The sequence below is a fragment of the Chlorocebus sabaeus genome, chromosome X (assembly GCF_047675955.1).
Source record: "Chlorocebus sabaeus isolate Y175 chromosome X, mChlSab1.0.hap1, whole genome shotgun sequence".
Classification (NCBI taxonomy): domain Eukaryota; kingdom Metazoa; phylum Chordata; class Mammalia; order Primates; family Cercopithecidae; genus Chlorocebus; species Chlorocebus sabaeus.
In genome coordinates, this window is record NC_132933.1 from 41,627,125 (window position 1) to 41,651,834 (window position 24,710).

At 37.3% G+C, this 24,710-nt stretch overlaps 1 protein-coding gene across 16 annotated transcripts in view; it reads right to left on the reverse strand.

Annotated features, from left to right (window-relative positions):
• ALG13 (ALG13 UDP-N-acetylglucosaminyltransferase subunit) overlaps window positions 1-24,710 on the reverse strand; it is an 82,110-nt gene that overhangs the window by 18,866 nt on the left and 38,534 nt on the right. For 14 of the 16 annotated variants that reach the window (XM_037989055.2, XM_007992600.3, XM_007992591.3 and 11 more), the window contains 15 exons: window positions 24,134-24,215; window positions 23,787-23,949; window positions 22,508-22,583; window positions 21,443-21,551; window positions 20,292-20,356; window positions 19,253-19,353; window positions 18,100-18,227; window positions 16,414-16,660; window positions 16,024-16,137; window positions 15,702-15,858; window positions 15,175-15,295; window positions 12,992-13,024; window positions 12,839-12,894; window positions 8,274-8,345; window positions 6,562-6,727 (listed from right to left, as the gene is read on the reverse strand). In XM_037989055.2, coding sequence (XP_037844983.1) covers window positions 6,562-6,727; window positions 8,274-8,345; window positions 12,839-12,894; window positions 12,992-13,024; window positions 15,175-15,295; window positions 15,702-15,858; window positions 16,024-16,137; window positions 16,414-16,660; window positions 18,100-18,227; window positions 19,253-19,353; window positions 20,292-20,356; window positions 21,443-21,551; window positions 22,508-22,583; window positions 23,787-23,949; window positions 24,134-24,215 — 1,690 coding nt within the window. The remainder of the gene's footprint in view (window positions 1-6,561; window positions 6,728-8,273; window positions 8,346-12,838; window positions 12,895-12,991; window positions 13,025-15,174; window positions 15,296-15,701; window positions 15,859-16,023; window positions 16,138-16,413; window positions 16,661-18,099; window positions 18,228-19,252; window positions 19,354-20,291; window positions 20,357-21,442; window positions 21,552-22,507; window positions 22,584-23,786; window positions 23,950-24,133; window positions 24,216-24,710) is intronic. The other 2 variants (XM_007992592.3, XM_007992593.3) reach the window with 2 other exon arrangements.

Here is a 24,710-nt window from a genome sequence, read left to right on the forward strand (position 1 = left end):
GAAAGAATCAAGAGTAGACACAATTTGGAGGTTACTTTGTCTGAATTCACCTTCCTTATAAACGCACAGTATTACAATAAACCCTCTAAGTAAAAGCTTTTACAATTTCAAGTTTCTAAAGAGATGCATGAGCATCTCATCCTCAGACTTAAGAAGAGCTCCACAGGCTTAACAGATACACTTCAAGGGATGGCTCAAGAATTACAGAAACGTCTTCTAAAATATTCGTAGAAATCAATGTAATGCATTCAGAACGCTTATTTCCCCCGTCCATGTAACTGTAGTCTGCTTCAGGACACTTCAGAAGAGAACATAACTATAAGAAGATACTGCTGCTTCTCTAGAAATCACAGAGCAGGGCCAAGGCCAAGGTGTGGTGAGATGCTCCAGTGCAAAATTTAAGGGGCTACCAAAACTAATACAAAGAAAACTATTATGAATACAACATCAAAATTTTCAATAAAGACAGGATCTAACCCTGTACTTACATGACCCCAAGAGTATATGCCTTACTCAACTCACCTTAAACCTGATCCACAGATCCTGTCTTTATTTAAAATTGATACTTTGTTCTCAAATTTTTTTTATAATCATCTTTATTTTTAAAAATGATGAATTAAAGTGTTATTATCTTGATTACTGTAATTTTTTTTTTTTTTGGCATTCCATTAAATTTTGCACTCAGGGACAGTCAGTGATCCCAGCCCTGGCAAAAGACTTGGGAACATTTACTGAAATCCAGAGTTTGAAGTTGACAGGATTTAATGCCTAAAAGGAGACTCTACTTAAAGGCAATCATCGTATCTTGTTACCTTGCAGATTAGCAGTCACTTAAGGATGGAAGGGGCCTGCCAGAGAGACATATGAAGAACAAAGTGGGAAAAATCAGTTGTTTCATCAATAGGATTGACAAGAATGACAAAGAGCAACTAAAAAGCAGCCAGATCTAGTAAAGATCTATAGTTGAGGTTCATTAAGTGACTGAGAGAACAAAAAGTAAATAAATGCAGTATGCATTTTTAGAAAAATCTGGCATTTAAATGGTAATCTTTCAATGATTCCACATAAATAAAACATTACAATGCTTGTTTCATCTGTCACTTGAATTTAAGCTCAGACAGCTGCTAGAAGCAGACAGCAAACATTTTCCCTTACAACTAGCATAAAGTAGTAAAAGTAGGGTCTACATTAACATTTCCGTGAAAAATTTATATCATCATCAACATTTATTGTATGTTTTTGTTCCAGGCACTGTGCTAGGCACTTTTTTTTTTTTTTTTTGAGACAAAGTCTCACTTTTGCCCAAGCTGGAGTATAATGACATGATCTCAGCTCACTGCAACCTCCAACTCCCGAGGTCAAGTGATTCTCCTGCCTCAGCCTCCAGAGTAGCTGGGATTACAGGCATGTGCCACCATGCCTGGCTAAGGTTTGTATTTTTAGTAGAAATAGGGTTTCCCCATGTTGGCCAGGCTGGTCTCGAACTTCTAACCTTAGGTGACCCACCCACCCCGGCCTTCCAAAGTGCTGGGATTACAGGCATGAGCCACCACGCCCTGCCCTTTTTTTTTTTTTTTTTTTGAGACGGAGTCTCGCTCTGTCGCCCAGGCTGGAGTGCAGTGGCGCAATCTCCACTCACTGCAAGCTCCGCCCCCCGGGTTCACGCCATTCTCCTGCCTCAGCCTCCCATGTAGCTGGGGCTACAGGTGCCCACCACTGCGCCCGGCAAATTTTTCGTATTTTTTAGTAGAGACAGGGTTTCACAGTGTTAGCCAGGATGGTCTCGATCTCCTGACCTTGTGATCTGCCCGTCTCGGCCTCCCAAAGTGCTGGGATTACAGGCGTGAGCCACCACGCCCGGCCCACTTTATCTTTTTATAAATAAAACAGATATAGCAAACAAATCAAATATGTTGCTTAATGAGTTATTTTAACGTGGATACTACCCATGTCTAGAAATACTTTTCCCTCCTACCATAACCAATCGTTGTTTTGACTTTAATAGTAATCACTTCCTTGGGGTCTTTTCAGAGTTTTGTCACTCAAATGAGCATCCTTGAACAGTTTTTTAGTTTTATCCATTAAAAAAATAGGATATTTCTTGACTGTATTAATCTATTGGTCCTTCCTCCATCCATTTCCTGACAAGTTCTGCTTTAAAGAACCTGGGCCCTTTGATCTGACAAGCTTCCCATAGTCTGGATTTTGCAGATTACATACTCATGCTGCAATCCAACATGTTATTCTGTATTTCCTGTCAATAGGCAGCTAGATCCAGGAAACTGAATCAGATTCAGGACTGATTCTTCTGGGACATCTATAGCTAATGTTTGACTGACTTTGCAATCTTAGTAGCTACTGATGTTTAATGTTCATCCATTTAATAGGGACTGCAAAATTATTGTCACTTTTTAATTGATTAGTTAGAATACTATTACAAAAAGATACTTACCCTCATCTATTTGTTTATTCAGTGGTATAGTTCATATAAGGAAGGCAGAATAAATGCTTGATTATTTCATGTTCCAGTTTTCAAGAAAATTTATTGATTTCCTATCATCCTCTTAAAGTAAGCAATTTTTAAAATATCACTAAGAACTTTTATATTCAACATACTTGGTATATTCCAATCTATTGCAATGATCATTAAGGTTCAAATTGTTCCATCTTTGGCCAGTGGGAATCTCTCTTTGTGATGGTTTCTGAGTCCTTTTGACATGATGCCTATACTCTGATATGTTCCTTGCTATCTGGTATGACAGGATGTTCCAGGATCATCTTGAACATTTCCTGCCCAGACCTGGAGTCAGCCATTTCTCCACAGAGCCCAGTTTATTTTAAAAGTAATAAATGTTATTTTAAGACCACAAACTAGGTGCTAGGAATACTTACTGTTTTCAGGCCTTTCAGTGGACAGAGCGAGGAAACATTTACATATATTAAAAGATAAAATATCTCAAGTTCATACTGATACTTCTAATTCAAATTCAAGACTATAAAAGCTTTTAATTAGCCTCTATAACATCTGCATTACCTTTTTTCCCACACTAAGAATCCTGGTTCATTAGGACACGGGATAAAATTTGAATATCCCATAATTACTCATTTGCTTTAGCCCACATTACACAGTCTCAGAATAGCTTTCTGAGTATTAAAGAATCTGATGTGACTGAGAGCATGAAAAAATGCTTTGCCCATAGTCTCTCAATTCTATCATTTAAAAAAATAACTACATCTATACCCTCCAAACATAAGGCTATTACATAGTACAGTCTCAACTTCTCAGCCCTCACGTGTCTTACTTCTACGGGTAACTATGTATTTAATACTTATCATCATGTCTCATGTCTCTAATGTCTTTAATTGTTCTGCCTCTAATTGTTCTGGTACAGAATAACAGAACAATGTCTCTAATTGTTCTGGTAGCCTAAAACTCTGGAAACCTAAAACTCAAAGTTCATTCTCTAGTACACTGTTGTCCAATACAACTTTTTGTGATGGTAAAAATATTCTATATCTCTGCTGTCCAATACAGTAGCTACTAGCCACATGTGGCTTTTAGCACTTGGTATGTGGCTGATGCAACTGAGGAACAACAGATTTACTTAACTGTAATTAACTTAGTTTCCACACATGGCTAGTGATTACCCTTCTTGACAGCACAGCTCTCACAGATTCATCAGGAAGGGTTCATGGGAATAATATTCTTGGGTTCTCACATGTTGCCCTTTGTGCTTGAAAATCAGTTTGAATGGATACAAAATTGTTGGTTCACATATTCTTTCCTTGGGTATCTTAAATGTTATTCCACTTTCTTCCAGCATAAAACAATGCTGTCAAAGTTTGATGATTATCATTATATTTCTCTTATATGCGATAAACTCTTAGATACTCAGGACTTTTCAAGTCTGACAATTTTATTAGAATATTCTGCTGTCCGTCACTCTGGGTCAATATTCTCAGGTATTCAGGGTGCTGTTTCAAGTACGTACTTTTAAAACTTTTTAAACTTATGGTTTGACTCTGTGTCCCCACTCAAATCTCATCTTGAATTGTAAACTGAGCTGTAATTCCCAGGTGTTAAGGGAGAGGCCTGGTGGGAGGTGACTGGATCATGGGAGCGGTTTCCCCTATGCTGTTCTTGTGATAGTGAGTAAATTCTCATGAGATCTGATAGTTTTATAAATGGCAGTTTCTCCTGCTCTCTCTCTCTCTCCTGGCACCTTGTAAAGAAGGTGTCTGCTTTCCCTTCACTTTCCGCCATGATGGCAAGTTTCCTGAGGCCTCCTCAGCCATGCAGAACTGTGAGTCAATTAAACCTCTTTCCTTTATATGTTACCCAGTCTTAGGCATTTCTTTATAGCACTGTGAAAACAACCTAATACAAAACTTCAGCAAAGTTTTCTAAATTATAGCTTTTAGTATTATTTTGTTCCTTTACTTTGGTTTTCTTTTTCAGGGACTTCTATCCGTGTTTGATCTCGTCTGCCTAACTTCAAATATGTCGCTTTTAAATCTTTATCTTCATTTTCTTTCAATTTTAGATTTCCCTCTTCTTATATCTTTATTAAAAAAAAAAAAAAAAAGTTTACGGCCGGGTGTGGTGGCTCATGCCTATAATCCCAGCACTTTGGGAGGTTGAGGTGAGTGGATCACTTAAGCCTAGGAGTTCAAGACCAGCTTGGGCAACATGGCAAGACCCCGTCTCTACAAAAACACAGTAATTAGCCAAGTTTGGTGGAGTGTGCCTATAGTCCTAGGTACTAGGAGGCTGAGGCAGCAGGATTGCTTGAACCCTGAAGATCCAGACTGCAGTGAGCCATGATCATGTCACTGCACTCTACACTTGGTGACACAGCAATACCCGGTCTCGGAAAAAAAAAAAAATTAAAGCCTACAGCACTCATTTCTCTTAAAGCATTATCTGCTGTACCTACAGTGTGGGTATCCCTAATTTGAAAATCTGAAATTCAAACTGCTCCAAATTCCAAAACTTTTTGAGAGCCTACATAGTGCTCAAAGGAAATGCTCACTGGAGAATTTTGGAAATTCAGATTAGGGATGCTCAACAAGTATATTGCAAATATTCCAAAATCTAAAAAAATCCTAAGTCCAAAACACTTCTGGTCCCAAGCATTTTGAATAAAAAATACTCAACCTGAATTTGCTCAAGCTCATTATCATTTAGTCTCCATTACTAAAATGACCTTCTCCCATTTATAATTCTTTCCTGAGTTCTATTACCTCGGGTAAGTTTTTCTAATTCTGATTTATGTTATTCCTTAATGTTTTGTATTATTAAAATCTGTAGCTCATTTTGAAATAGTTTGTCACAGTTTTAGTTTGTTTAGTTCTGTTTAGTGTTTCACTTCTAACATGTTTTCATTGTCTGTAGGGACATTCTGCTTTTTATTCCTTAAGATATATTTGTGTAGCATTTGACCTTAATCTTTTTCTTTTGTTCTTTTCCCTGACCTGCTCTTTTCTCTATCCTGATCGATTCAGATTCCATTCTTAGCAGTTTCTTCCCAGTGAGGAATACTATCCTAAAAGGCAGCTCTGGCAGGTCAATTTTGAAGAGTTAGAGGTTAAATTGTTTTAAGCCCTTTAAGTCCTTCTACTATGTGCCGCATGCACTCATCCAGTATTAGAGAAACCAAATCCCTTCCCAGTTTTGACTGCTGCTTCCAAATTGTCGGCCCCACTTTCCAGTAACTTCTTATTCACTGGAATTCTCAGGTACATAAGACAACATCCTCAATGCTTCTATGTAAGAAGAGGTCTGCTCCCTCACAGACCCTGATAGCATGCAGGTCTTGTGACTGGTGGTTTGTCCCTACCTGCTTAAATCCTGGGGTTCATGGGGATACCTCGTCACCTAGTTTTTTGTAGGTGTCATGAGTTTTGACTTCACTATTTCCATTTTTATTCTGAGACTCAGAAAAGCTAATGCTGTTGTTGCCACCACCTTCCTAAAAGTCTGCTGGTAACTTAAAATTTTAGTAACTCACTGAAAATCCACAACCACTTCATGAATTGGTACTATCAGTACCCCCAAGTCACAGATAAAAAGCTTCAACAATTTGTACAAAATTATACAATAAGTTGTAAAACCACGATTCTAACCCAGATCTTTTAAATTCCAGAGCCTGTATTTTTTATTATGATATTTACAGGACAATTATTCATTACAAAGGAACGTATTTTATAGAATTCCTGAAAAGTTTGCTATAAGGTGAGAAACATCATTATCTTAACTCTTATACGATAAAACTTAACTCAAGGTTTGAGAAACTAGTACAAGTCCCCTAATTCAGCAGGTAGCAAAATGAAAGGTATAAAATCTTACCTGCACGAAATTTGCAATAAACTTGAATCCCTGACTTTCAAATCTCATGGATTTGAGATTATGTTCAATGGCAGAACATAATTTATTAAGTAGGTTAAATAAATTTAATTCTGGAAATTAAAGTAATGGTATCTGATAACCAGAATAGCTGGATGTGCATGTTCATGAATAGGAAAAGAGGCTTCCAAAGTAAGCATCCGCTAATAACCTACCTGGCCTGCCGTGTGTAGGTGGAGATACAAAGAGAGGCTGTATAGCATTCTGTGAGGAAACTGAAGTAGTACTAACAGCTTGATTAGCTGCTGCACCGTTAGATAAGACTGGAGCTGGAACATTATTGGCACAGGAAGCTGCAACTGCTGCAATATTTCCCATCACCTGTAAGTGTGGAAGAAAGTTCAAAACTCTAAGTTTGGTTTCTCAAACAGTAGATTATCTGATCCTAAACTTCAGAAAACAGTAATTAGACAACTAAAACACTGAAAATCAATCTTTATGTAAACCTTATATAGGAAGGTTATTTCTTTCAGAAGATCTTAGGTCACTTGAGAGCTTTGATTTTTTAATTCATTTATTCCTAAAAAGGTAATACACTAATATGATTTGAAAATCAAGTATTAAATCGTATACAACGGAAAGTTTCCCTCCAAGCCCTGTCCGCCGTCTGCCTAGCTGCCTGCTCCCCAGTTAACCTCTGGGCTTCCTGCATATTATTCCAAAGATTTGTAATATATATATATTTTTTTGAGACAGTGTCTCACTCCCATCACCCAGGCTGGAGTGCAGTGGCATGATTTCATTCACGTAGCCTCAACTTTCCAGGCTCAAGTGATTCTCCCACCTCAGCCTCCCAAGTAGCTTAGGACTACAGTCACGCACCACCACACGCAGCTAATTTTTTATATTTTTAGTAGAGATGGTTTTGTCATGTTGCTAAGGCTGGTGTTTAACCCCTGGGCTCCAGCAATCTGCCCGCCTTAGCATCCCAAAGTGCTGGGATTACAGGTATGAGCCACTGCATCTGGCCTACACTTTTTTCTTTTTTAAAGAGAAAAGGTGCCTTGCATTTTTTATAACATTATAAGATGGTATTTTTTTTTGCTGCTTAGGCCACAGCTCCTTAACAGAATAAACTATTTTTCCACAGCACCCAGTACAGGGCTGTGCACAGAAAGATATTCAATAAATGGTAACAGAAGCTTCTTGAACATACTGTCCTCACTGGGAGTCTCCATTTTCTTACCACCCAACCACAGTGTGGCTGCTACCCACACTGATTCTCTGAAATTGTATTCAAAGTCACTAGTGGTCTCTATGGCAACAAATCTTAATAGACTTTTGTTAAGCCTTATGTTGCCTGACCTCTTGGCAGCAACTGACACCTGGCTGCTCCTTGAAACATTCTCTTCCTAGGGCTTCCATAATATTCCTCTCATGCTTTTCCTCCCTCCTTGGATGTTCCTTCTCTGCCCATTTTCTAAAATTTGATAATTCATGGGCTCTGTTCCAGATACCCTTCTCAACCTCTTCCTTTGCCCAGGATGATCTTGTTTACTCCTATGGTTTCAGCTACCTTTTTATAATGCTGACTCTCAATTCTACAGGAAAGATTTAAAATTAAGTTTCAGTTAATGAGACAGAATTGACGGGTAATTTAGATTAACTCACTCTTTATATAAAAGAGGTTCACAGTAAACTATGAGTAATCTAAAGCCAGCACATAGAACAGTGTCTGGAACACAGTAGATGCTCAATAATTTGTTGAATTAATTTACTAATCACTGTGTCAGACACCGGAAGGTACAATAATACGTAAAGGAACGAAAGCAGTTGCTTTGAAGTATGATGAAGGTAAATGAAAAGAGAAAATTCATTTTTCTCTGTTCAGGCCATTGTAACTGCTTAATAACACTATGAAGATTACCTTCTGGGGGTAGTTGTACGAGGTAACTGTGTCCTGAGGAGACATAGAACATGATTTTCTGTCCTGAAGAGACTTTAATGAATACAAAAATATAGTTACATAAAAAAAAAACCACATCAATAACTTTGTTTCAACTATATGAAAGTGTTCAGTCCTGAAATAATTCAAATTTGGAAGTGACTCCTAAGACAAAGCTCTAAAAGTTGTCACTCTAAAACGTGATGTAGGTGACTGTTTTGTTGTGTATCTACAGAAATCCTCAGCACATCTAACTCAAGTCCTGATGCAGATACTAAAATGTAACTGATGATTGAAATCTAAACATCTTTTCAGTGATCTTTGCCTTAAAAGCTTCAAGTACCATAGGACCAACAATAGTTTTGCTTAAAAAAAAAAAAAAAAAAAAAAAAAGGGCATTCTATCTGAATATGTAGCTTGGTACAAGGGTAAACTGGTTATTCAGCTGCATTTTATCTAAGTGGGATTTAACAGATACTGTAAGATTCAAATATCATTCTCCTCTGGCTTAAGACCCTGTCTTTCTAAAAGTAAAAATGATTTTGAATGGCTTGGACTCATGAATGATAGACTGTCATGGCAGCAAGAACTCTAGCAGCAGAGATTGGTTACATTAGTAAGAGCACAGACAGAACAGGGAAAGGAAATCACAGGAAACAATGAGAGGTACCTTACTGTGAAAAGGTGAGCCCCACTTAACATGGACAATTCCAAAGTCTGTGTTCAAGTATAGCCAAAGCCCCTGCCAAAAAGCAAACATTTGCCCTGGCTCAGAAGTTCCCAAGTGAATACCAAATGTTTCTACAGAAACATTTATTTGAGTGTTAGACATGGAAATAAGAAGTATAAATAAATGTTCATGAGTTCTTAGAAGGCTGTGCCTGGAAATCTTTATTCAAAGAGCCTTGCGTTGGACAAAAACAAAGATAAATAGATGGGACTTAATTAAGCAAAAAAACTTCTGCACAGCAAAAAGAAATAACCAGCAGAGTTAACAGACAGACAACCCACAGAGTGGCAGAAAATCTTTGCAATCTAGCAATGTATACATTCGACAAAGGACTAATATCAAGAATCTACAAGAAACTCAAATCAGCAAGAAAAACACAATCCCATCAAAAAGTGAGCTAAGGACATAAATACACAATTCTCAAAAGATACACAAATGGTCAACAAACATATGAAAAAGTGTTCAATGTCACTAATTATCAGGGAAATGCAAATAAGAACCATTATGCGATACCACCTCACTCCTGCGAGAATGGCCATAATAAAAAATATCAAAAAATAGATGTTGGCATGGATGTGGTGAAAAGGGAACGTTTTTATACTGTTGGTGGGAATGTAAACTAGCACAACCGTGTACACTATTTTCCACTATGGAAAACAGTGTAGAGATTCCTTAAAGAACTAAAAGCAGAACTACCATTTGATCCAACAATCCCACTCCTGGGTATGTACCCAGAGGAAAATAAGTCATTACACAAAAAAGATACTAGTACATATATGTTTATAGCAGCACAATTTGCAATTGCAAGAATATGGAACCAGCCCAAATGTCCATCAACCAACAAGTGAATAAAGAAAATGTGGTGTATATATACCACGGAATACTACTCAGCCATACAAAGAAACAAAATAATGGCATTTGAACCAACTAAATGGAATTAAAGACCATTATTCTAAGTGAAGTAACTCAGGAATGGAAAACCAAGCACTATATGTTCTCACTCATAAGTGGAAGGTAAGCTATGAGGACACAAAGGCATAAGAATGATACAATGGACTTTGGGGACTTGGGGGAAATGGTGGGAAGTGGGTGAGGGATAAAAGACTATACATTGGGTACAGTGGTACACTGCTCAAGTGATGGGTGCACTGAAATCTCAGAATTCACCACTAAAGAATTTAGTCATTGTAACCAACCACCACCTGTTCTCCAAAAAACCTATTGAAATTAAAAATTAAAAACGAGTTTTTTTTAAAATGTATGCTGATAATTCTGAAGACATTTATCCTTTATTTCAGCAACAACAGAAATTTGCTATGGATTTGGTGATGGGGGCGGGGGCTTGGAACATATGAAGAAACTGAAAGCTACTGGAGTTGTTTAAATTCAGAACAAAAAGGAACATGTGACAAGTGAAATTGAAGGAACAGAAAAAAAAGTATTGTCATCTCTCATGGTAAGATTCTTACTTGCCTTTTCACTTGGATGGCTACTTCAAAAGGTGATATCAAAAGCACATGATATGAGAATAGTAATGGTGGCAGGAAATGGGGAAAAAACTTTCTCTGGAAGGAGCAAAGTAAGGGAAGGAGAAAAAACAGAAAGAGAATTACGTATCAGAGTTTTCTTCTCCTTCCTAAGGTATATTGTCTAAACAGTAAAAACAAAAAATTAGTACACGAAGCTGCCACAGTTAAAATTAGTCATAATTAGAGAATTTAAGGTAGTTATTCAAGTTCTTCATAAATATTCCAGTTCTCCTGAATAGACGGTAGGATTGCCCTTCCTAGCTCCATCCAAAGTCAAGAATGACCATGTTACTTGGTCAATAAAATATGAACAGAACCGTTATGAGTCAGTGTTCTGTATCTTTTGCCCTGCTGCGATGATCATGATGGCATGTGCCCATCAGCCTGGGTCCCTGAGTGACTATGAAGAACAGTCACAGTCTGGCAGCCTGCTGCCAACTCGCATTGAACTATATAACATTAGCATGAACAACTTTTCCTGAGTTAAGTCACTGAGACTTTGGGGGTTGTTACTGCAGCATAACCTAGCTTGACTAAAACAGAAATTGGTAACTAGAAGTAGGGTACAGCTATAACAAAATCCTAATTAAGAAGGAGATTATGAACATGCAGCTCTCAGGGTAAGCAATTTAGAAGACTGGATGTTAGTATTGTGCTTTGATTACTGTTGGCATGGTTTAAAGCAAGTTATTTTAAGACAGGTGTGTGTAGGACAGAATTAGTAGTTTGCAGGCAGGAATGAAAGGGAATTGCTTGAATACAGGGACTCACAGGGTTGAAGGAATAACTGTTTCAACCCTAAACTATAAAACGTAGTATTGACGAATGGTTTCAATGACGACAAACAGTGAAAACTTGACCTCACAGCAAGAATCAACTCTTTGGTTAAAACCCGAGTGCATTAAGATGTCTCAAAGTTGAGTTCAACTAAGGATGTAACACCTAGTAAGTCTTGCACTTCAACAAAATGGCTTGTAGAAAAATGTCCAAAAGGCATGGATGGCTCTTCCATCAATGCCTGATGAACTCAAGCCACTTGCAATCAAATAGACAGAAATAAGGATAAAACCACAAAGAATTATAGCAAATCTTAGTAGTATATCTATAGAAAAAATTGTAGTATGGCTATTGGTACATGAAACCAAAAGAAATCAAACAGAAGCAGAATAAATTAATCTTACAGTCAAAGAAATCACAAGTCAGAACTAAAACCATTCAACTGAGATAAAACCACCCTTGTGCCTCCAATCTTCTATAAGTAGTAAGCTTAGAAAGCTGCTCTGTTGCCAAGGAAGGATTATTCTCCAATGCCTACTCCAAATATTGCCAGGAAGGATGGGCCTTGGGAGTAACCAAGAGCCCCAGAAAATAAACGAGAGATCCTCCAGGGAAGAGTCCCATGAGTACGTTGGGTGCCCTTACAATGTCTGCCCATGAAGGTCTCAGAACTGCTACAGGCCAGTAACTGTTTTTTTATTTCCCATTTTCTCCCTTTCTGAATAGAAATTTCAGTCCCTGCTTCAGCACTGTAAACTGGGGAGTGAGGGGGGAAAAATAAAAAACCTCCATATTTGTGGTTTTAGGTCTCAAGATCACAAGAAGCTACATCTGGACCCAATATAACAAGTACTACACATAGCTCAGAAATCCTAGGCTTTGAGTTTGATTACACTGAATGGGACCTTTTAGGATGCCTCCTTTGACGTAGAAACAAGTATTCTGCCTATGAGAGGGAAGGCAAGTTGAATGATACAGTTCTTAGTGCTGCTAAAATGTTTCTTTTTGCCTTCCAGGCACAAAGAAGTTAGACTCTTCAGTGGGACCTGCTCTGGCCAGCGAAATGGAAAAGAAGGTGACATGTATCACCTCTGGTGGAAGTTGTAAGAGCCAGTGCACCAGTTACCAAATTTTATTTCCTGCCTTGGCATTCGTGGATGAATTTCCATCAGCCTGAGTACCTGAGCAAGCCCTTCTATAGACCTCTACTAGACATGCAGCATAAAGGAGAAGCAAACTTTTGTTATATTGAGATGTATGATCCATTATAATAAAAAAACATAAAACCTTCTAAAAGATCATTACTATGTTAGAGTATCTCTAGAATATCTCTAAATATATTAGTTCCAGAAAACGAGTTAATTTCTGTCTCAATTTCTTCATCTTCAAAATGAGAATGATACTAAGCCTCACAGGGTTGTTCTGATTTAAATACATTTATATGTATAGCTCTTAACAGTGCCCCAGTACATAGTAGGCGCTATAACTCTTTGCTATTATTAAATACCTACCAAGTTTGCTGTAGATGCAGTTGTGCTATAAACACCTGAAGTTTCATAGTCTGGCTCTAGAGAATATAGCCAAAGTAAAAAATGAGCATTATTTTATAGCTTGAAATTCTATAAACAATGATGAATGCCAGATCACTTCTAGATCTTACTGACCTGCACGATAAAGATATTCTTCATGATATCCCCCTGGGGAAAAAAGACAAGACAGAAGAAATGTGTTTATATAGGTCTTTTTAGTTCAGCAGAGCCAAATGGCCAGTACTTGCTTTTTCCACCAGTTTTATGGTTATATGTTCAAAACTAAAATGCATACATCCTGGAAAGTGATATGAGCTTTCACACTAGTCAAAAGATATTGAAGCCAGAGATTAGCTGTACACTGTACAAATTTCTCCTCCGAAAATCCACTTAGCTCTTAGAGGTCAGGCAGAGGTGAAAACTCAGTTGTGTCCAATTTTTCCAGTGAGGCTACAGTGTAGTGATTAAGCACATAGGCCCTGAAGTGAGGACTGCCTAGATTTGAATTCTGATTAACTACACTACTTTAGGCAAGTTACTTAATCTCTGTGCCTCAATTCTTCACTGTAAAATGGAATAACAGTACCTAGCTCATAGGCCTTTTGAGGATGGTTAATGGAAGTAAAAGTAACTTAGCATAGTGCTTTACATATACTAAATACTCAATGGTGACTATAAAGTATGAGTATAATCCACTGTTTCCTTAGGTGAACATTAAGGGAATATGTTATGCCTCATCTGTTTTTCAATCTGTTTCATGTAAGTAATACATGTAAAATCAGTGTGTCCTCAAAGGATGGCTCAGTAGACTGAACTACTTTTAAGATTTCTGTACCATCAAAATGCAGAGAAAGTCAATATTCAATCAGATGGTTTTCCACCAAATATAATCCAGCAGTTCTAAACTAAATTTGATTATTAAACACACGACTTATCAAACACACAGGCATGAAACTCCTCCAGATTTAAGGTGGGAGCAAAGATTTGGTTATTTCAAATATGCCACACCACCCAGAGCTAAAAGACAAAAGGGTCATCTAAATAAGAGAGCAGACAGTAAATGTCCTTAAGCACACGCATGCACACACGTACAAAGTCTTCACAGATCATTCTTGTACTAGATTTTTTCACTCATTAAATTCCTAAAAACATCTATTTTTTTCTATACTAGCAGAAAAAAAAGAGTACCACAAGAAAATAAGAAACTTATTCATAAGTTAAGTCATTGGGAATGCCTGACACCTCCTTAAGCCATTCAATGTTCCACAATTGTTTCAATAGGCATTTACAGTATCTTTTAAAAGGAACAAGGTAAAAATAAACACATTCCATGGTAGGAGTCAATAAAAAAACTGTTAAGGGTATGTGTGTGTATATGATTCCAATTATATAAAATGTCCAGCAGAGGCAAATCCATAGAGACAGAAAACAGACTGACGGTTGCCAAGAGCTGGGGGTTGGGGCAAATGGGGAATGGCTCCTAATGGGCACAGGATTTCACTACTGTGGTGACAAAAATGTCCTAATATTAATTGTGCTGATGGTATGCAACTCTAAATAAAAAACCCACTGAATTGTATTCTTTAAATAGCTTAATTGTATATGTAAATTATATCTCAATAAAACAGTTATAAAAAATTATATCTCTGTCATTTACCAAGTATATGACCGTGGCCATGTCATTTACCCTCTGAATCCCAATTTCCTCATATGTAAAACAGGGACAGCACATTCCTCAGAAGAACACATGAAGGACTATATTATGAATATAATGACTTAGTAGAGTGGATATCACACAGGGTTCAATAAAGAGTAATGTTTATAGATCAAATAGACTTATTTGGGCAAAGAAGTTACTTCATAGCAGTCTTATTTTATAAGAGCCAGTCACATGAAAAGCCTAACATATACAAATGATGAGGACAACTATATAGTTGTGTATTTGTATAGTTGTATATTGTAGTTGTATAGCTGTATAGTTGTATATTGTATAGTATAGTAATAGTGCCTTACTAATAACGAACAGATGTTTTCCATACTGGTATCTGACACCAAGTCAAAAACTCACTAAAGACCTATGCAGAGAGCTGAAAACAAGTTATAACAATGTAGCAGCCTACTGAAATAGAAGTCTATTCTCCTGAGAAATACCAGGACATATTCAAAAACCCAGCAAGCATTAAGAACTTATATAAATCTTTCAAAACTAAGCTAGTGGAACAGAGAGAGACCCCAAAACCAAATTGGTCTACTTCACCATCCTGATGTGCCAATGCCACAAGAATCTTTTAAAAAATATTTAACTGTAATCGACTCACCATTTTCACTCTGGCCATTGCCCTCCTCTAAATTCAAAGTCTGTTTGCCTGAGCTATGTCCCCGCCTTCCAACACAGTATCCTGAAGTAGCAGGAACCATTGTAGACGGACCTCCATGATTCTGTATCAAAGAGACACATATACTGCAATTCTCACTATATAGTCAGGAAAATAAAGCTACAGGGACGTTTTAAAAGGCAGTTTAAAAACTAGCCTAACAATGTGAACTTCTGTTGTAAGAGAATTCTGTAATTGTTTTCCATGCAGTTTAGAATACAAAAAATATGAAGTCACAATCAAGAAAACAGAAAATATTAACACATACTCTATAGGCAAGATTAAATCTACCTCTATTCCCTTTTCTAGGAACAGTTGGGAGAAAATGTTTCTTTTCTCATTTTCAATTTTCAGAAAAGGCTTTGTTTGGTTATTTGTACAAAATCTAAAATTTATCCACATTGCCTTTACTTCAAAAAAATAAATGAAAAAAGTAAACAGCTTTTTGAGTAAAGCATTGATCCACTCACAGGTAAAGATGGATAAGCAGTCTCATCCCCTTCTTCAACTTCATAAAAAGTAATAGTTTCTTCTAAGCCCCTGGGCATCTGTCCATTCCCTGGGGCAAATCCATACTGGGACTCCTTGTTCATACAACTCATCTGGCGGTGACTACGTCTAAATGAACTTAAGTGGTTCAAAGAATAAAAAAGTAAAAATGATGAAATATAACTTGTTCCTAACTTCTAAATAACAGTTCAAATATCTCAAAGTTGACACTTTTTGAAACACTAATGTTCAGCAATGAACTCAGACTTACCCATTTTCTCTGACTTTCAACACAATACTCACCGAGATCTATAAGAGAAGTTATCATAGCTCTGGCAGCATCTTTTACCTGGGCCTGGGTAAAAATCAACTTTAGGGCCCGGCATGTTGTGCCTGTTTATAAACCGAGATGAATTCCTAAGAATAAAGAGAAATAAAAATAAAACTCTCTATTCACCAATATCTAAGTAGTCAGTCTCTGCAGTTAAATAGAACTAATCTGTCTTTCTAAAAACATTCAACTAGAAAGAGCTCTGCTCTCTGCAATATTGGCATTAGGCCTATCTATTATTAATGAAATACAGTCTGTATGTCACACAGACCCTCATCTTGATGGCATTCTATCTTCTTGGATCTCTTCAACTGCTTCATATTTCCCTAGACCATGAAAATACAAATCTGTCAATGTCTTACCTCGGCATCCCATATCCCCGACCTTGTCTCGGAGATGGATGTTGAGGATGAAAATGTTCATTAGACATAACATTGCCAGCTGTCTGTGAGTAGTGCATTGGAGGATCATGCCCATAATGCATACTGTGTTGTAGCCTGGGTGGGAGGAGGGGTTCTCCCTTGCCATAAGCCATAGTCATGTAAACTTCTTTCCCTCGAATTTTCTTGAACATCTTCTTCTGTTGCTTTATGTCCATCTCTGATATAACTTTCAGGCAAACAAAGAAGTAGCAAATAAGCTCATAATCAAAGCAAAAGGCCCAGTGTACTGTCACCACCACACTGCCTTAAACTTTCCAATGCTTCCCCTAGGAACAAACCAAATAAACATAGGGAGGGAATTTTTGTATTTTTGAATGATATACTAAATCTTTTATTTGGAAGGACAAAACCAGCAGGTAATTTCTGTATCAACAGGTATATCTTGGCACTATACCTAGTATGGGCAGGTTAGTATAGGTCATCAAAATACTGAGTCATCCATGGCCAGGCACGGTGGCTCACACCTGTAATCCCAGCACTTTGGAAAGCCGAGGTGGGTGGATCACCTGAGGTCAGGAGTTCAAGGACAGCCTAGTCAACATGGTGAAACCCCGTCTCTACTGAAAATGCAAAAATTAGCCAGGTGTGGTAGTGTGTGCCTGTAATCGCAGCTACTCAGAAGTCTGAGGCAGGAGAATTGCTTGAGCCCGGAAGGTGGAGGTTGCAATGAGCCAAGATTGCGCAACTGCACTCCAGCCTGGGCGACAGAGTGAGATTCTCTCAAGAAAAACAAAACAAACAAACAAAAAGCCCCCAAAGCACTGAGTCATCCAATCACATACATTACCATTCTCTAATAAATTATGCCTGTTAATATCCCCAGCTGCTTCTATGAGGTGTTTTCCTAGATCTCTAAGAAATATTTTTCCCCCTCAGGTTAAGATCCATGTCAGCTTAAGTTTTTAAAATTAATTTCTATAGGTGTAGAACAGTATGTATTTATGGGGTACACGCAGTATTTTGATACAAGCATACAATGTATAATGATTAAATCAAGGTAACTGGAATATCTATCACGTCAAACATTTACCATTTCTTTATGTTGGGAACATTCCAAATCCAGTCCTCTAGTTGTTTTGAAATATGCAATTTGTTAACTATAGTCACCCTATAATGCTACCAAATACTACATCTTGATCCTACTACCTAGTTTTGTACCCATTAACTAATCCCTCTTTATCCCCCACCCCCACTACCCTTCTGAGCCTCTGGTAACCATCATTCTACTCCTCATCTCCACAATATCATTTTTTTCTTTTTAGCCCTCAAATATGAGTGCTCAAGTTTATACAAAGTCCCTTAAGAACCATGGTTCTCAACCAGGGACAATTTTGCCTCTCCCTCCTCTAGGAAATATTTGGCAATGTCTGAAAACATTTTTGTTTGTAGTGGATAGAAGCCAGGGATGCTATGAAGCACCCTACAATGCACAGGACAGCCTCCCGACAATGTAGTAGTATCCATTCCATTATCAGTAGTGCTAAAGTTGAGAAACCCTACCCTACAACAAGACATATGACATACCTTTAAAAAACAGTACAATGTAGGTAAGTAAAAGCAGGTACATGAAGGGGAAAATAAAATAACAACCTTTAGCATACAAACCTATTTCTGGGACATATCCCCCAGGCATTTTCTGATAACCTCTTCCTTTCCGACTGGGCATAGCATTCCAGGCAGGAACAGGCATCACTTGGGTAACTGGTTTTAAGTTAGCCAGTGGAACAACATGCCTCAAAAGTTAAAGGTATCACCATGAAGATACTGCAACAGACTTAACTCTCATTCAATACACGTAGCCCACCCCTTATATTTCAAGTGTATTCTATTAAAACCTGGTTGACACCAGTTTCCTTGTTTGTTATTAATTTAGAAAACCTAAGAGTAGTTTGTGCAATTTCACTGCTGTTTCTCGTACCGATCACATTTCAGAAGAAAGACTGGTAGACCATATTAATTCACAAATATTTGCTGCACCTCCTTGGAGGATTAAATCTCCCCACCCCATTAACATGAGGCTTGGGAATGTAAACCACTCTGCTTAATAAAGTCTGAGACATTTTAAGATTCAGACAAGTGGTTTGTTCTCATTTTATTCCCCATAATCATGGATGCACGTGTTGAAACAGGATCTCTGTTGAACCAGATCCCATTTGCTGACCCACTACGGACATGCTAAATGAAGGAGAAAGGACCTTATTGTTTTAAGCTGCTGAAATGTTTTGGTTGTTAGGGCAGCATAGCCTCATTTAATGGTTCTCAAAGTGGACCAGCAGCATTACCATCACCTGGAAACTTGTTCAAAATTAAAATTCTTGGGCCCCACCTCAGACTTACTGAATCAGAAACTTTAATGACTGGGCTCACTAATCTTGTGTTTTCACAAGCCCTCCAGGTAATTCCAGTGCATGGTAAAGTTTGAGAAAGACTAGATTAGTTTATCTTCATACTGGCAGAGGCTCAGTAATCCAACTTTGCAATTACTGTGAACAGTTTTGTATCAGAATTCCATTGTACTTAATATTTCTAATAACTAGGTTAGTGTCTAAGATTTGAAAACTTTTATACATATCTAATACCTATATTGAGATTTCATACTTCAGCACATGCTTTTATAATTCAAGATAAGTCATCCTAGGCCAACACTAGATACAATTCTGGTTCTCTTACTAGCATCCTGGTAATTCTCAATTTAATATTACAAAATGGAACCAAGAACCAAAGATTTCAGTAATTCAACAAATTATCATATTCCTACTTTTCTGCCAGTTCTTCAATGAAGACTGTTACTGAATTGTTCTCATTTCCAACTTCCTGGATATGAGCATTATAATATCTTCCATCTGATTCCAAGCAAACCTGAAAAGAGAATACATCTAGTCTCAAAACTAGTGACAGACACGGCTACCACCAAACAAAATACCACTTTTCCCCAAATGGAGTTCAGTGTCTACTTTTTAAAGTAATTCACATCAACACTGCCAGTCTGGATCAAAGGAGGCAGCACATACTGAAAGAACCTTACATCTAATCACTAAATTTGTAATTAAAATTTAACACAGACATTAAAGAAACTTTTTTTTTTTTTTTTGGCTGGGTGTGGTGGCTCATGCCTGTAATCCCAACATTGAGAGGCCAAGGTGGGAGGATTGCTTGAGGCCAGGAATGAGACCAGCCTGGGCAACACAGTAAGACCCTCTTTCTATAAAAGAAAATAAAAATAGGCCAAGTACGGTGGCTCATGCCTGTAATCCCAGCCCTTTGGGAGGCCAAGATGGGTGGATCACGAGGTCAGGAGAACAAGACCATCCTGGCTAACATGGTGGAACCCCATCTCTACTAAAAATACAAAAAATTTGTCAGGCATGATGGCAGGCGCCTGTAGTCCCAGCTACTTGGGAGGCTGAGGCGTGAATCCAGGAGGGGGAGCTTGCAGTGAGCCAAGATCGCGCCACTGCATTCCAGAGCCTGGGAGACAGAGCAAGACTCCGTCTCAAAAAAAAAAAAAAAAAAAAAGAAAAATTAAAAAACTTAGCCAGGCATGGTGGTATGTGCCTGTAGTCCCAGCCACTAGAGAGGCTGAGGAAGGAGGATCACTTGAGCCCAGGAGTTCGAGGCTGCAGTGAGCCATGATCATACCACTACACTCCAGCCTAGGCAACAGAGCTAGACCCTATCTCTTTAAAAATAAAAATAAAAAAAGTTTCTAGTACTTTGTAAATAAGTCTTGCTCAACTCATATGATGACTACAAGCACATTCTTAAACAAACTACTGATTCTTGAAGAAGGAACTAACCTGACACTTGTCTCCCAAATAGTACTGTCTCCCAGCATACTCCATGTAATCAGATTTTTGAAGTTCTATTAAAAGAAAATGAAGATTCAAGCTCAACTAAACTGGTTCCTTTCCTATATCATTTAATTTCCTCATTTACTTTTACCATTTTACCGTAGTGCCGTTGACAATGCTACCACTACAAGTGAAAATAGGGGTAAAGTGCCAAAGGGCCATCCTATCATTCTGGATGAGTTATTTCTGCAGTTAATTTAAAGAGATCTGCCAGAATAATTTTGTGCTTTAAAAAACAAATACGTGGAAATTGGGAGTTTCTAATCAGAGATAGTCAAACACTAATGAGGTACAATTTGAAAGCAACACTATTCAGCTTCTTCAAATCAACCTATATATTTCTTTTAACAACTTACTGTGTTTCCCAAGGTCTTAACCTCATTCTAGATTGTTAACTACAGCTAAGTTTACCAGGGTTCAAGGAGTTGAATGTGAAATACTAAAGGCTTATCTTGAAGGCAAAACTTTAAGGCCTAGGTTGATAACTTTAGTTATAAGGAGAGAAACAATGACCTCTTTTCAAAGGTTGGTAAACTTTTTCTGTAAAGAGCCAGATAATAAGTATTTTCAGTTTCTTGGGCCATACATAAGACTCTCAGAACTACTCAAACTCTGCTGTAAAATGTTATGAATGCTGAAATTTGAATTATATAATTTTCATGTGTCACAATATATTATTAACTTTTTCTGCCATTTAAGAATTAAAGACCATTCTTAGCTCATAGACCACATAAAAACTGTTGGTGTGTCAGATTTGACCCACAGGCCTAACCTATTCATTTATCAAGGAAGGTGGTCTTAACACCTGGAATTTAAGATGAGCTTGTTTTCAGTCACTAAGTTTCTCAAAGCGATCTAAAAATTATCTCCACACAGTCTTTGCAAAGTTGAAGTCCCAGGCAAACATCAGACTCTAAAAAATCCCTCCCACATCTGAAGCTATGTTCCCTCCTGTGGATTTAAATCATACATAAAGATAAAAAGCATCAGGCTGTTTTTTATAATAGTATTTCTTATAAGAGGTGTTCACCATAATTTGCAAAATTATACTCCTGAAGCTGTCAGGATTCAAAAGTATTCTGTTGATATTTCAATACCTTTTCTGCTGTCCAACCAAACATCAAACTCTACATTACGATAGATTTCCGGATCCAGGGCTTTGAGCACCTTATAGGGGAAGGGCATCTTTGATGGATTTTCTGGAGACTAAAACAAAAATAATCATGCTAGAAACTCACAATCCTTAGTCTTCCTTCTATGAAGAAGGAAAAATTAAGTTGCTTCCTTCTTAAAAAAAAGTTGTTCTTTATTAAAACAAGAAATAAATCGCACAATAAACTTTGCCATATATTTTAAAAATCAGGAGACTAAAGTAGCAAAATGCAAGTAATCTAAAAGGTTTTCAATGGCAGAAGGGAAATAATGTCTAAATGAGGCAATGACTCAGGATACATCCCATATAAACCAATGCAACACAAACCAGGATTAAAAATTCAGAGCTATTCAGGAAGTGTTATGATATAGACATGGAGGTGCAAGTATTTCTGTACTCTACAATACCTGGAAATATCTGAAGCTTACTTTATTTTGGTCAAATCCTGTTAAAATTTCCAAAGGAACTACCATTTTTCTTCTGCTTTCCTAGAATTTCACTATATTCAATACTATTCCAAAATTACAAGCACCTCAGGTACACACAGAGATAGCTATAATAGTATCTGACTTATTTAGCTAGCCTCAAACTGAAGGCCTATTTGATTTTAGTCCTATATGGATGGTGACATTTCTCCTGTTTCTCTAACTTTAAACCATGATTATCACCTAGTTTGAAGAAAATAAAGATAGGCATTGTATTCCTTAATGGAAAAAACCTTAGCGTCACAAGACTGATTACAAACTAAATATTGGGTTTGTAATATTTAACTTAAAAGCATATGCTCCGGAAATTTCTGAAGTGTTCAGTTTGTTCTGAAAAATCTAAAATTCTGTAAAAATAAGAATTCAAAGAACATTAAGCATGCATTTTAAGTTTAAAGATAGGTAAGACTTTCACAAAGGAAAATGACCAACTCCTCCCTCAACCCATATAACTAGAATATACTATCGGACTTTAACTAGTTTGTCATGAGTATGAAAATTCTTTGCCTTAGAAAATATCAAACCTTTGTTTCTTCTGTTCCTTTATTGTAGCTCTCTGGTATATTTTCAGCATTGTAGCAGGCACCCCACTCTTCCATCCTATTTCAAAATATTTAGAGCAAAGAGCTTTTTATAAATGCAGAATTTACTTATCTTAAGCCTAACGACTACACCACCACCTAGTGGTAAATTAGCTCAGTTCTAAAACTAAGGCAAATGCTTTTTCATTCCAACATTAGCATTTACACTTCCTTTTTATAAGTATGTGCTACAATATACTTAGCAGATTACCTCCTGTATTTTACAACTCCTGTGAGAACACACTCTTAGGGTGATCCCTATGATCCCTGCCTCATTCATTTTACTGGTCTCTCTCTCTCTCCTCTGCCGCCTGTAAGGAAGCAAGCAGCCACGTTCACCACCACAATGTAGCAGAGCTGAGGTAATTACTTCCGGCCAACTGACAGCAAAAACTTGAAGCTCTCAGTCCTATAGTTCAAAGGAACTGAATGTTGCCAAGAACCATGAGTGGGGTAGTGGATCTTTCTCCAGTCAAAGCTCCAGCTAAGAACTCAGTCCTGACCAACATCCTCATTACAGTCTTATGAGACACTCAGCAGAAGATCCAGCTAAGCCATGCCCAGATTCCTAACCCACATAAATTGTGAGAAAAGTGTGCTGTTTTAAGCTGCCAACTTTGTAGTAACAGTGTTACACAGCAAAACATAACTAATACACCTTGCCTTCCGACTACTGTAGTTTCCGTAAGCCTAAAGTCCTTAAGACAAGTGATCAGTGACGAATGAAGCAACCTTTACCCTAATACATGGTTGCCACTCCTGGCAGTCCCAAATAAGCTTGGCGCTACTTTAGAATCAGTTATTTTCTCAAAGTATGATCCACAGCCTACCTACATCAGAATGCTTAGGCACACTTGTTTAAAAAACAGATTCCTGGTCCCATCCTGACCTCAAATTTTGTGACAGTAGGCGCAGGAACTTACCTTTCTAACAAGCACTGTAATTCTTATACAACTAAAGTTTGAGAACCATGTAATTAGATAGTTCTGAACTTTCTTCTAGCAATACAAAACGAACCTGAACAAAACCCCCAAAGTCTGGGCATCTCACAATACATCTCTTTGGTAAAACTCTCCCCCCATTAAAAATATATATCCTAACATATGTGTATGTGTGAATATGTAACCTAACTCATAAGCTTGCCAGGCCCCTTCCACTTTCAAATGACTATGCACATAAGTATGAAACATAATTATTATAATATCCCCTTTCCCTTTATTACCTATTCTGATTTGAACTCTTGTAATCAGTATGGGCATCCTCGCTTCCAGTCACAGCATTATTTCTGTTCTTCTTAGAACCACTTCGAAACAATTTAATCGCAGTTTTCAACTCTTCTTCATCCACAACAAACACATCTTTATAGAGAATTTCGTACAACACAGCTGAAGAAAAAATGGCCGAAATTCCAATTGTCAAAATAAGATTTATATTAACTACGTGAAATTAGTCATAATCCTGCGTGCAAATAGGTACCAACAAGGTTTTAAAGGGGCTATTCATGGTAGGTCCCTGAGAGAAAACAAGTCATCTGAAATCACACCCAAAATTTATAAAGCCTTCACATACCCTGACAAACAGCTGCACTTGACTGAAATTGTTTTGAGTACACAGAATCGTAGTGACCACTACTTGAATAGCAGAGTAGAATCTAAAGAAAAACACACAGAACAATTAAGTGAATGTTACACATCTTAAAACCATGAAATTAAGATGATAATTAACTTGAAATTGAGTCAGTAGTCAGTAACTGATAACTATTTGAATTTCTTTTTTTAAAAGTGATTTTTAAAATCTAAATATAAGGAAATGCAACCTGTACCTCACAAAGATTTTCTTGGCAGTGACTTTTAAATGCCAAGATTAAAATTACTACTAAGGTTACACTGTGAGCCTTAATCACATTAATATGCCAAACAAGTCCTGATTTACAAATTTGCTAAAAAAAAAAAAAAAAAAAAAAAAAGGAACACTTAGAAATTGAGTTATTAAACATAACAGAAAGCCTAACAGATGCCAAAAGACCCAGCTAACTTCTAAGAATGACTGAAAAATTAGGTCAAATACCCAAATACTCCAAACTCAGACTAAGGGAGGAAAGGGATTTTATTCAATTATTTAAAAAGTTATCAATTTTGAAAATCTT